Below are 13,585 nucleotides of genomic sequence, written 5' to 3'. Positions count from 1 at the left end.
TCTCTTGGGCAGGGGAGGGAAGAGACCTCCAAACTCCCGGCCGGGAGGGGAAGAGACTTGCCAGTCTAACCGCAGGACGGGGCGACCGCCTTAACCAAGCTGGTCCCCCGAAGAACCCAGCCCTGTTAAAGGGGCTTACAAGACCCCCACCCCCACCCCTCTCTGGTTCCTGTCTCATCAAAGGGTTCTAGTGGGAGGGTGGCAGTGATGCAGTAGGGGGAGAATTAAAGCAGCTTCTTCTAAACTCATATTCACACTTCTCAGATAAGGAAAGGCCAGCAGAAGGTCTGAGGTAAGAATTACAGATGGCGATCTCCAGTAGAACAAGCTTCGGGCTCAGACAGGCCAGCATGGACTCAGCTCTGCCACTTCCTACTTGTGTGGGCCTGAAGGAGTCTGTTCCCCCACCCCCCAACCCCGTGCCTCAGTTTCTGGTCTATGAAATGGGGACAGTAATACCTACCTCCTATAGTGGTTATAAGTCTGTGCCTAACACTCATCAGAGCCCAGGTCTCCTAGATTCTAGGACCAGACTGCCTTGGTTCAGATCCCAGCACCACCACTGTCCAACTGGGTGACATCAGCCAACTTACTCAACCTCTCTGGGCCTCAGCTGCCTCATCTGCAAAATCAGTATGACTGCATCTACTTCATAAGATTGGGGTTAGGGCTAAAGAAGTTGATTATGAAGTACTCTAAAGAGTGCTTAGCACATTTTCATGTAAATGTTAGGGGTCCAAAGAGTTGCCTGGCCCCCTTAGCAGGTGAGTTTGGGACCCCTGCGTTGTACCATCATAAGAGTCACCCTGGTGTTCCCTCAGGTCTGGAACCAGACGGAGACCCAGCATGCTGCTGCCCGCCTGCTGAGCCTGTGCTTCCTGAAAACGGCAGGGGTCTGGGTACCCCCCATGTACCTCTGGGTCCTTGGCCCCATCCACCTCCTCTACATCCACCACCATGACAAGGGCTACCTCCAGATGTCCCGCCTCTTCAAGGCCAAAATGGTAGCCACTACCCCTGGGAGCCTGTAACCAGACAATGGTAGGGGGTCGGGGGAAACAGGCTGGAACCTGGCAGAGACCCCAAAGTAGACACTTCTTTTATCAAGGAGCACACAGCATGGGGACAAGAAAGGACCCTGTTAATCAAACAGAGCAATACCCCAGAGGCTACAGAGGGAAACTCAGTGGAATAGATTCTCCCAAACAGATCTGGTAATAATAAAAACCATATATCCACAAACACACCCCCGGACACCCACACATCCAGTTTATGGCCATCACAGCCCAGCATTCCCCAAAGTGTGCAGTGTACACTCCTGGGATACACAAGGTGATTCTAGGGCCATGCTAGGCTGAACCTTTTAAATGTTTAACAGCTATGCATTGATTTTTGTGTTTCCCCACTGGCAGTACTAAAGAACAGTTCATAAAATTGTTATGTATTTATTTGACAGTATTAGAAAAACACTGGCATTGCAAGTGTGAGCTTTTCTGCTCATCCTCCTGTTCTCCAGACTTCTACAAGAATGCCCTCCAAGGTTCATTTATTCCCATACCATCTTGTAAATTTTTGACCTGTTGCCGACCACCTATCCAGGGTTGGCACACTCTTCCTTAAAGGGCCAGATAGTACATGTCTGAGGCTTTGAGGATCATGTGGTCTCTGTCCCCACTACTCAATTCTGCTCTTGCAGCAGGAAAGCAGCCACAGACAACAGTAAACAAATAGATGTGACCGTGTTTCAATAAAAGTTTATTTATAGTCACTAGAATTTGCATTTCATATAATTTTCACATGTCATGACATATTAGACTTTTTAAAGTCTTGTTCAATGATTGAAAAATGTCAAATCCATTCTTAGCTCAGAGGTGATACAAAAACAGGCAGGAGGCCAAACTCAGCCTGCAGGTGGTAGTTTGACCCCTGCTTGAGACTAACTGAAATGTTCAATAGTTTCTCCAGTGTGCCCAGGTCTGCCCACTTTCTTGATTTCTCCTGTTCAAAAGAGAGACTAACGCATCTTAGAGCAGGCCTGGAGACATACCAGTCCCAACGGAGAGTTCCTCCTTGATTTAATAGTAGGGAGGGAAAGAGACTTAAAGAGGGTATAACTTTTTCACCTAGAGAGTAAATTTCATTTCATGCTGTTCCTTCATCCCTAAAGCATCCTCCCGTGCACTGTGGGAGCACCGCTGGCATTTTGGAAGCCACCGAGTTGGCTTGGGCTCTTGTGGTGCATTATTTATATGACAGTTACAGGTCAAGATTGAGCTGCATCACCCCTCACAACTTTTTCTTTCATGTCAGCACTGTTCAATGATCACATTGGTACGTTACAGTGCCCCATCCAGAGCCACTGTCCAATTGGACGTGGGGTCACTGTCCAGTTGGCCGCCATCTTTCTCCCCCCCCACACCAACCTTATCCAAATTTGTTACCCCAGGTGCTTGGCTTCGCCCTCATAATCCTGTGCACCTCCAACGTGTCTGTGACTCTTTGGAGAATCCAGCAGGGAACACCCCAGGCCCTAGAGTTCCTCATACACCCCACCGTGTGGCTCACCACAATGGTAAATGACATCCCCAGACCTAATGGCTTGTCCCTAGGTGCTGCTTTTCCTGCCCTGGTGGAGGGCATGGGGCAGAGCGGGGCTCCTTCCCTACCCTCTCTTCCCCCACCCTTCCCTGCCTCTGTCCACCTCCCACCTGACTCTCTGGTCCAGAGCTTCGCTGTGTTCCTGATCCACGCTGAGAGGAAGAAGGGGGTCCAGGCGTCCGGGGTGCTCTTTGGGTACTGGCTGCTCTGCTTTCTCTTCCCAGCCACCAGCACCGCCCAGCAGGCCTCACAAGGGGTAAGTGGGGGCCTGGGCCACCTGGGAACCAGTAGGGCAGTTTCAGGCCTTGGGTCCCATCCTTCCTCCTCGCCTTTCCACCCATGGCTTACTCTCTACACAGAGAGACACACACCACAAGTGCTTAAACTCAAGTGACACACAAACACATTTCACATCGAAGTTCCCATCATCCCATACCTATTTAGCAACACAAATTCCCATTGTCTTACACACTCAAGTCACACACTTCACTTGCACACACTTGTATGAACCCATTCACGCATCACACAACCACAGACTCTGAAACATCACACACAAACGCACACACACACTCGCCTGCACACGTCCACTCACACTTACTGCCACCCAGGTGTGGCTATGCCTTCAAGCTCCTACAGGTCTCAGGCACAAATATCCCACATGCACACACTCACACACACTGCGTAGGCACTGAAACACTATTGGTTTGAAACCTCAGAGGTTCCCGGGTGAAATTAGAAACCGGCCCCATACACGGAGGGCCAGGAGAGACCAAAGAAAGAGGCAGCCGCTGCAGGTCAGTAGGTGACGATTTTAACGAGCAAGGGAACTTACCTACGAGGCTTGTCTTGGGTGATGCAAGAGAAGTTGATCTCTGCACCCACCTGCCAGAATCTTAACAGTTTATAGAAGATTTAACAGGGTTCAGTCACATGTACTGTCCAGAGGGTCTCATCAACACATTGCTCTTTCAAGGAAGGCTTCATCCTTGAAGTAGTTCCTAGTGCAGGAACAGTGTGGCCACAATGCACATTTCAAGGACAGGGGAGGGGTGAGGAGCCTCCAATTGCTGGGTCCAGCTCACAGGTCAGCCAGCGGTCACGTCCTCTGGATGGCCTCCTCCAGCACACACCTGCACTCACTCTGACTCCATGTACCTGCACGTTTCCCCTCATTCTCACCTATTCTCACCCTCACCCGTGCTCCCATGCATCCATATTTACACACTCATTTTGCACACTCACCCATATTTGTTTCCCTACCTGGGAGGCAGCGTTTCCATGTTAGGGGGCATGATCTGCACAGAGAAAAATATATAACCTCAACAAGGGTTTCTCAACCTTAGCACCCTTTACGTAATACTGCTTTGGGTGGGGGCGGCGGGGGGAGGTGTCCTGTGCACTGTAGGATGTTGCACAGCATCCCTGGCCTCCACCCACTAGGTGCCAGTAGTACCATCTCATTATGGTAACCTGTATCTACAGACAATGGCAAATGTCCCCTGGGGGCAAAATCTCCCCAGTTGACACCCCCTTGAATAGCTGGCACACTCACCCAAGACGTCAGATAAGGAAACCAATCAGAGGCTGCTGGTCATCATTTCAAGAGCCAAATGGTTACCCTGTCCTGCTCGTAAAAGCAGAAGACAGAGAAACACCTTCTGTCCTTAAGGACAGATTTCTTTACAAAGCAATTTTTGTAACTAATTGGAAAATTCCACAGGCCAGCCACTGATTTATGAAAGGATGGGTTCCCACAGTTGACTTATCAGTTAGCTGTTTGGAACACAGCATAGAAATAATACTATTGGGACCACCTATGCTCTGGAGCTCCATGTGCCAGGCCCTGTGGCAAGCACTTGACATCAGGAATCCAGTGAAGATTCTAATCGTCCTGTTTTAAAGATGAGGAGACTAAGGCTGAGAGAAGTGAGTGACTTCCTCAAGGTCATGCAGCTCAGGTCTGCAGAGCCAAGTCCATCTCACCCAAATTCAGAACAAACTTTCCAGTAGAAACGATAGTAAAAATGACACTATGGGGAACAATGTAGTTGGAATATCAAACTGTCTACTATCTGCCCCCAAAAAACAAAAATAAAAACAAAGAAGTATAAAAATTTAGTAGAAAAATTGTGATTTGAAGCTAGGGCTCTTGTTTTAAGCCACAAAAACTCAACTCACACTAGCTTAAGGAAAAAAGTCCAAGGGAACCTATTAGCTCATAGACGTGGGACCTTCCAGGCATAGAGGGTCCAGACATTTAGATAACACCACCAGATCTCCATTTCTCTCTGTCCCTTGGCTCTGCTTCATTTTCCAGAGGGATGGCAAGAAGAGCCCCAATTGCTCCAGACTTACGTTCCATCAGTAGCCAGGGGACTAGATGGTACTCATTAGTCAGGCCTCCATCACCTGCCCACCCCCTGGGATGGAGCCAGTTCTGCATAAACCCCATACCTGAGCACAGGGGGAAAAATTAGGGTCCTCTGGCCAGAAGGGGCAAGGGATGCAAAAGCAGTCATGGCACAGCAGCAAAAGCTCATGATCTGGATCAGATCATCTGTGTGGCCTTGATCAAGGTGCTATCACTCCCCTGAGCTTTGGTTTCCCAACGAGTAACACAGAGCAGGTAAACCCCAGCTGGGGTCAGGGTCGGGAGGAACTTGATGAAACAGTGCATGTAAAGACTCCAGCATGTGCCCGAGGCAGAGTAAATGCTCCATGAAACCAGCTCCCTTCTTAAACCAGAGAACACTAGCCACAAGGGAGTGGGACTGGAGATTGTGGGGGGAGGGGAAGGGGGTCCTTTATTGCACAAGGAGAAAGGCAAAGTGTCCCTTCAACTTATATCGTGGTGCCTAAAGCCAGTTGTCACCTGGCTAAGGGCAAACACCCCACCTGCCATTTGTATGGACAGAATATGCATAAGCCAGGTGTTTTCAGAAGGCCAGGAACGCTGGGGGTTCTGACTTTCAAAACTGGCGCTCTGGCCCCCTGCCTGGGCACTGCTCCCAGCATCAGAAACCCTGTTCAGCCTCCACCCCTTCCTCCCTTCCCCACACCCTCCCCAATCTCTGTTCCTCAAGAGCCCAGACTCAGTGGGTCTTCTGCTTTCTCTCCCACAGGATTTCCGGAGTGACCCCTTCCGCCACCTGTCAACCTACCTGTACTTGTCTCTGGTCATGGCAGAGTTTGTGCTGTCTTGCTTCGCTGATCAACCCCCCTTCTTCCCTAAAAGGCCCCCGCAGCCTGTAAGTCACCACATCTCCAACCCAGTGCCTTGCTTGTCCCTGTTCCTCTTCTGTTCCATCTCAGCCCCCCCCACCAAGTGATGGAAGGAAGTTAAACTAGAGCACAGGCCTTTAATTTTTTTATTCATTCAGCCAAAAGCATATTACATGTCTACTCTATTCCATGGGCTGGCCAACTCTTTCTGTCCAAGATAGAAAATATTTTAGGCTTTGTGGGCCATATAGTGTCTGTATGGCAACTACTCAAGCCTGCTTTCATAGCACAAAAGCAGACACAGACACTATGTCAACAAAGGAGCATGGCTGTGTTCCAATAAAGAGACAGGCAGTGGGCTGGATTTGGCCTGGGTGCTGCAGTTTGCCAACACGCTCTATGCCCCAGCTCAGTACTGAGGATCTGTGGTGAACAAGCGATGTCTCTGTCCTCATGCAGCTAACACCCAAGTAGGGGAACTAGACGTTAATCACACAATTACACAAACGTGTGGAAAATTGCAACTGGGACTGGTTGTAAAGATTCAAGATTAAAGTGACTTGCCCAATAGAAATGCTCTGCAGGAGAAGTCCATGGTCCTTGAGAGTTTACAACAGGTAACACTGAATAAGTCTGTGAAATCAGGAAAGAATTCTCTGAGAAAAAGACAGCTGAGCTGAGAAATCATCTAAAAGGATGCTCAACGATTTGAATAATTAAGTTAAAACTGTAATAGGACTTTTTCCAATGAGAGTAGCAGAAAAAAAATTAAAAATTGATAACAAGCTGCGATAGCAAAGATGTGGTAAAATGGGCACTCTCATGCCCTATTGGTGAAGATTATAATCTGTGCAGTCTTCCTGGAGCTGCTGGTAAAATCTCACTTCCTCTTCACCTCCTTTCCACATTCACTGAAGGATATTGTTGAGGACATTCTTGTCTGTGTCATGCATGGTCCTTGCTTTGAGAACTTCTTGGTCTCAGTATTACTAAAGTTGTTCTGAGCAACTGTTCGTTCTTACCTTGTAGGCACTTTCAGTTCTGTGGCCGAATCCCTTTTTGCCTTGCCTGCTAGGAAGCACCATGCCCTTTGGTATCTACTGTAGATAAGTAGGCAGGACATCTCAGTCTGTGCTTTCAGTATTAAGCTCATGGTCAGTTCATCCTGTCTTCCTGCCCTTGGTTCTCCTTACCACATACTGGCCATGGATTATGAGACCAAGTCCTCCCCCTTCTAAATTATTTGTCTTTGCAGAATCCATGTCCAAAGGCTGGGGCCTCCTTCCCCTCCAAGGCCATGTTCTGGTGGGTTTCTGGGTAAGTAAAGTAGCAGAGAAGGGGCTGGGGTGGTGCTCGCACCCACCTTCATTTGCTCCTCTTATTTGTCATCACAGCTTTTCCCCCAGGAGGTTTCCTCCGAAGCCTACCAAGGTCATCCAGGCTTTCTCCAGACCAGACTCCATGCTTCCTTCTCAGATTTTAGTGTGTCCACCATCCACATCCCATTCCCACTCAGTCACTGGGGTGAGATCTGAGTTTGAATCCTGGCTCTGTCCCTTAGCTGGCCATATCACAAGCATTCTGAGTCTCAGTTTTCCCCTCTGTAAAATGGGAACAGCACTACCTTCATTAAATGTAAAGTGCTTAGTGTTTGTACATGGAAGGCACTCAATAAAATCATATCTCTATCTATCTAGTCATTCCACCAACATTTAATAAGTACCTATTATGTGCTAAGCACCAAGGATGAGGACGTAAAACACCAATTCTTTACTCACTAGAGGCTCCCAGGCTGGTGGAGAAGACAGATGTTTCCCCAGGGTCAGCACACCAGGTACTGAGGATGCACCCACCTACTGGTCCCTCTCCTGACCACACCACAGTCAGATCACAGTCGCACCCAGATTTGAATCCCAGCCCCACCACTTCCTGGCTGTGTGACCTTGGGCAAGCTACTTAACCTCTCTGTGCCTCAGTCTCTGCACTTGTAGAATGAGGATCGTAATAGCATCTACCTCATAGGGTTCTGAGGATTAAATGAGATAAGGTTTGTGAAACACTTAGAACAGGATCTGGCCCATAATGAGTATTATATAAAGTGGTTGTTAAATAAATGAAGAATAGAATACTCTGAGGGTGTGGAATTGGTGAAAAGAGCATAGAAATCTGCTAAACATCTCTGTTTCCCAAATGTAGGCACTTATGGACCATTCTTCAAGCTTTTTGCCTTATTGGAGTATCACTCATACTCTATTTACTTAATGAATTTTCTTTAAATCAACTCACTTTTTCTACTTTAATAACCTTTTAAAAAGGAAACTTTCTATCGCTACCAAAATCAGAAAAATCTAGAATCCCTTGCCATGTAGAACACCAAAAATAACTTTAGTGAAAACCAAGTATTGTGAATGATTTCTGGATCCAAACTGTTGCTTGCCTGAGTTTGCTCTGCATTCGAAAAGGGAACTGGAAAGTCTCAAAGAGGAGCTCAAGACCAGCTCCAAACAAGACCTTCTCCTTGGTGTCTCGAGAAACATGAAAGAGACCTAAAAAGATAAGAACACTCCTGCTGTGGAAGTCTGCAGTCGTTAATTTCTTGTGTGTGCGTGTTGGTTTGAAAACTGGCCCCAATAGACGGTAGGCTTGGAGAGACGGAAGAAAGAGGCAGCCACTCCAGACTGGTAGGAGGCAGGGTTAACAAGCAAGAGAACTTACATATGAGGCTTGCCTTGAGTGCTGCAATATGAGTAGATCTCCGCACCTGCCCACCAGAGTCTCAACAGTTTACAGAGAGGCCTTAACAGGGTTCAGACACATACACCGTCCAGATGGTATAACACTTAACTACTGCATCCTTGAAGCAGCTCCTAGTGTGAGAACAGTGGGCAGAATGTACATTCCAAGGACAGGGGAGGGAGGAGCCTCAGATTGCCTGGGTCCAGGTCACAGGTCCACAAGTGGTCACATCCTCTCGATGACCTCCTCCAACAATGCACCAACTACAGTCATCTCATATACCAGTCCCAAGCGCTGGGAAACACTCTTATTTTAAGGTGAGAAAATTGAGGTCCATTGCTGGGCAGTGACTTGCCCCAAGGTCACAGGGCTGAAAAATAGTGATTTTTATTTGACAAATCTTGTGCCCTGAGCCAGGATGTGAGGATACAGAAGAGGGAGAATCAAGGCAAGTACTGTCTTTGCCCCTATGGAGCTTACTGTCCAGTGGAGGAGAAAGACTAAATAAATAATCAGACTGAAAAATTAAATAATGATAATTGCAGCAAGCATTATAAAGAAAAAGCTCAGGAAACTAGAGGATTTTGCAATGGGAGAATCTACCTGGACTTGGGTGTGGGGGGTCATCAAGTGGGCTTTTAAGGAAATAACGTCTAGGCCAAAGGTGAAGGACAAGTAATAAGTGGCAGGGAAAAAGTTTTAAGCAGTGACGTGCACGTGCAAAGGTCCTGAGGCTTGGTGGCTGGAGCAGTGACTGAGGAGGAGGATGGGTACATTTAAAGCTGAGAGAGGAGTTCAGGTTTCCTCCACAGTAATAGTTTTCAACTCTGGACTTCTGACTCCTAGGGAGGTTTATTTCCCCTGTCACATGTCACCCTTTGGTTAAGTCACTTAATCTCCCTGAGCCTCTGTTTTCTTTCTTTTCTGTAAAATGGATCAATAGTAATCTACTGTATAGGCTCACGTGAGAATTAAATGAGATGTTCTTTGTAGACCGAGAAGTGCCCTCCAGTGTTAGTGCAGTTAGGTAAATTGCTTTCCTTGTACCAGCAGAGGTGCAGAGAGGTGAAGTGACTTACCTAGGGTCACACAGCTACCAAGCCAGGACCCTTCAGGGGTGGACACAGGAGGAGCTTGCTCTGATGATCCTCTTTTACAGGTTAGTTTGGAGGGGCTACTGGAGGCCGCTGGGACCAAAAGACCTCTGGTCGCTTGGGAGAGAAAACTCCTCAGAAGAACTTGTTTCCCAGCTTGAAAAGGAATGGACAAGGAACTGCAGTGCAGCCCAGTGGTGAGTGTGTGGAAGATGGGAGCTCAGCCCAAAGCTCAGTCAGCAAATCACTCGACCCCAAATACAACCACGCCCCTACTCCAGGCTCCACCGCCACGGTCCCCTCCCTGTCAGCTGACCTCACTAAGCATTAGCAGGACGGGCTCAAGATGCTTTTCCTCCCAGAGTGCTTTGCAGGTTCCAAAAGGATATTGACAGAGGGGGAACCTCTCCAGGCTCCCAGAAGGAAGCTTGGATGGTGGGATGGAGGCAGGGAACAGAAGGACTATTTTAAGACTGGGGGTGGAGAGGTAGGTATGGTGCATAACATGCAGGCAACTACTCACTTATTACTTAACCTGAGTGATTAGTTTCCTGGCCTTTAGTTTTCTTATCTGTTCAAGGGGGATGCCATTAGCCCTAGCTCATAGCTTGTGGGAGATGAAAAAAAAATGATTTATAGAAAAGAACTTAGCAAATTTCTTAAAAATGGTAAAAGTTCCAGCAATATCAGTTATCCAGAGGATTTCAATCTCTTTCTAGTCCTGCCCACTCTGCCTCACTCTTGCCCTCTCTGGCATCTCTGGAAACTTCTGAGAAGTGCTCAGAGCCTGAGGAACCTGGTTTGTGAAACTTTGGTCTAGAGAAATAAGCTCTCAAATAGGATTAATTAAACCCGGGTTAAATGTAGCCCTGCCATCGAGTGGTTGATGACCTTGGACAAGTCGCTTGACCTCCCTGGAGCCAGGTATTTCAGGGCACAGACAAAAGTAGCTCTGTGGGAAGAGTTACAGGGTTCCCCTACATACTCTATGATTTTGTGGTGGTGGTTATAGGTTGCTAAATCCCACAAATTAGAAGGAGCCAGAGAGAGACAGAGTCTGCTGGCTCACATAGTTGAGAAGGTAGGTCTGGCCTCAGGTGTGGCTGGATGCAGGACTTGAATGATGTCCAAATTCTTTCCCTCCATCTCTCAGCTCAGCTGTTGTCTGGGCACTGGTCTCTCCATAATGCCTGTCCTGTATCATGCCAACTCAGCAACCCCTACTACCATCCACATAGAAAATCCCAAGGAAGGCCTTTTATTGGCTGGCTTGAATCCTGTGCCTCTCAGGGGCCAATCCCATGGCTGGAGAGCAGGCCCCATAATTGGCGGTCCCTTCAGAGCCATACAGGGAGGGGAGGAGCTGCTCCCCAAAGGAAGGGAGTATGTTTTCCAAAAGGCGTAAGTAAAATGAGCAAATCAAAACAGCAGCTCTCACTCTCACCCCAGGCATATTTTGCTGTACTATGAGTTTAAGTACAGCTTATGTGAGTTTTGAGTGGCAGAATTAATTCAAAAGGACCCTGGAGGTCTTGTCCACCCTCTCCCAGCTCTGGCCCCTCCCCTGCCAGCCTGGGAATGATAGTCACCCAGTGTTAGAGCTAGCACATAGAAACATTCTCCAGAACAGTTTGAGAATCCGTGAACAACTGACAGAAAGAGAGGAGGATGGCAGGGTTATACAGAGATCTGGTTCAGGCATTTTCTAAGCTGACTGATTACACACCAAGAGAACTTTGGTTTTATTTCTAAAATATTTTGCAACCTTCGGGGGAAGGGAGAGGACGTCATCTTAAGAGGTCACAGACCAATCTGTCTGCTGGCCAAGTCAGGGTCACAGGTGTGTTTGGCCAGCATGGTGTCTTGTTGTTTAAGGTTTTTTCTTTGTTTTGTTTTTTAATAAGTCACCAACATTTAAAACGTTGGAGATGTCACATGAAAATCTGGAATTTTGGCCTCTCTTAAAGTAGAATGGCAGTACTGGGCCACATCCCTGCATGGCAACAGGAGGGTGGATCTGGGTAGCAGCTTCCCCATTGAACAGGGCATGTGAGCTGCAGTCACCACCACTCCCTTTTATGTCCCCCAGCTTACACCTGGCCACTCACTCACACCTCCTGCCTTGGCCTGTGGTCATTTTTGGGTCCTGCACTAAATGGCTTTGGGGCCACAGACCAAAGATCAGCCACCAGTCTAGAGACCTTCCCTGATGGAAAGTGAGACCAGCTAGAAAGGAAGAAGTTTGTTCCCAAGCCTGCAGGCTGAACACAGTGACTCAGAATTTTGGGGTGAGCAGCTAGAACAGAACAGAGCAAAACATCCAGCTGGAAAAAGGCTTTCACAGTGGTCTCTTCACCCACCCCATTTTATGGATGGGAACACTGAGGCTCAGAGGGAAGGGCATTTGGACCTCGGTATTCCTGCTCAAAGGCCAGGTTCTATCAACCAAACCAAATCATTTCCTTCCTCCCTCCCTCCCTCCTTCCCTTCCTTCCTTCCTTCCTTCCACAAATCTTTATTAATATCAAGCAGTAGGCCCTTTGCACACATCACTCCATCTGTTTTTTCCCATTCACTGGACAAGTATTTATTGAGCACCTATGCATTCAGGTGCTGAACTAGGTGCTGGGGGAAATACAAGTAAAAAGAAAATACAAGCAAAAAGTCTACCCACCTGGGTCCCACTTTGGGCGGGGCCGGAGGCGGGGGTGGCCCTGGTTGGCACTTGCCCAGTGGTCGCACAGCCCAGTGGGTGTGCAGCACCAGCTGAGTCAGGACAAGCACCCAACATTTGGCATCGAGATGCGCGGCCCGGACGCCACGCTGGCCTTGCCTCCGAACCGGCCCAACCCCAGGCAAATTGTGGGCGCCAAGGAGAGGCCACATCTCAGGGCTACAGAGGTGACAAGGGAGAGAGGTGAGCGCAGGGTTAGAAGAATGGCTGAATTGCAAATACCAGAAGGGGAGGCTGGGGGGCGGGGGTAGGCTTCAAGACTGGGGTAGAAAATTAACATTTGCTTATTTCTTAGCAAACCAGGTGGTAAACACTGGTTCCTTATAGCCCCTTGTGCTAAAAATACCACTTTTCCTTTGGACTGCCTGCTGAGATTTGTCCCTCCCCTCCATCCTGAGGAGATGCTGAGAGGATTCTTGAGGGGGAGGGAGGGAGGGACTGGACGTCCGGCTTGTGGTGGAGGGGTATTCACACTGCTGGCTGGGACTTGGGGGTAAAAAGGCTGACTTCCGGGGTCTCAACCCACCTCTCTGAAAAATGAGGCCCAGGCACACCACTGATCCTTCAACTCATTCAGGTGGAGTGGGGCTAGGCGGTTTGCTTTGCTGGACAACAGGAAACTCGTATCTGTTAAAACTGGGCCAAGAGACTAGTTGCACCCGGTTCTAGTAAAAGCAACCAACAGGTGAAGTCCAGTGTCACGAGGAGATCTTGAAAAGTTCAGTCTATTCCCAGGTAGTGAGTGCTTGATTCAGTGTCTGATCTGTGCCAGGCCCTGTTTTGATGCTGGGGATACAGCAGTAAACAAGACAGCTGTGGCCTCTTGTTCCAGAAAGCTGATTTTTGGTGGAGAAGACAGATAATTGCAAGTTGAAGTAAATGCTGGGACAAAAAACATGGGACTGGGATAGAGGACCAGAGCTACTTTAGTTGGAGCCAGCAGGCAAAGTGTCTTTGAGGAGGTGATGTTGAAATTGAAGTCAAGCCTTGGGAAGAGCAGGGCAGAGACATTCCAGACCATGGACAGTCTGTGCTGAAGTCCTGAGAAAGGTAAGTTGTGGATGTGTCAAGGAGCTGAAAGAAAACCAGAGAGGGACCTCCCTGGTGGTGCAGTGGTTAAGAATCTGCCTGCCAATGCAGGGGACACAGTTTCGAGCCCTGGTCCGGGAAGATCCCACATGTCGCAGAGCAACTAAGCCCG

The 13,585-nt window shown here is 48.4% G+C and overlaps 1 protein-coding gene across 1 annotated transcript in view; it reads left to right on the top strand.

Moving 5' to 3' along the window:
- ABCC6 (ATP binding cassette subfamily C member 6) overlaps positions 1-13,585 on the top strand; it is a gene marked incomplete at both ends in the record, with an annotated part of 62,624 nt that overhangs the window by 82 nt on the left and 48,957 nt on the right. The window contains 6 exons of the mRNA XM_079719696.1: positions 822-1,004; positions 2,447-2,572; positions 2,726-2,854; positions 5,721-5,846; positions 7,076-7,137; positions 9,716-9,847. Of these exons, the coding sequence (XP_079575822.1) occupies positions 822-1,004; positions 2,447-2,572; positions 2,726-2,854; positions 5,721-5,846; positions 7,076-7,137; positions 9,716-9,847 (758 nt within the window). The remainder of the gene's footprint in view (positions 1-821; positions 1,005-2,446; positions 2,573-2,725; positions 2,855-5,720; positions 5,847-7,075; positions 7,138-9,715; positions 9,848-13,585) is intronic.

Source organism: Hyperoodon ampullatus (assembly GCF_949752795.1).
Source record: "Hyperoodon ampullatus genome assembly, chromosome: 14".
In the NCBI taxonomy this organism is placed as follows: domain Eukaryota; kingdom Metazoa; phylum Chordata; class Mammalia; order Artiodactyla; family Ziphiidae; genus Hyperoodon; species Hyperoodon ampullatus.
Note: the sequence above shows the minus strand (reverse complement) of the source record. Positions and strands in the feature narration are given on the sequence as shown.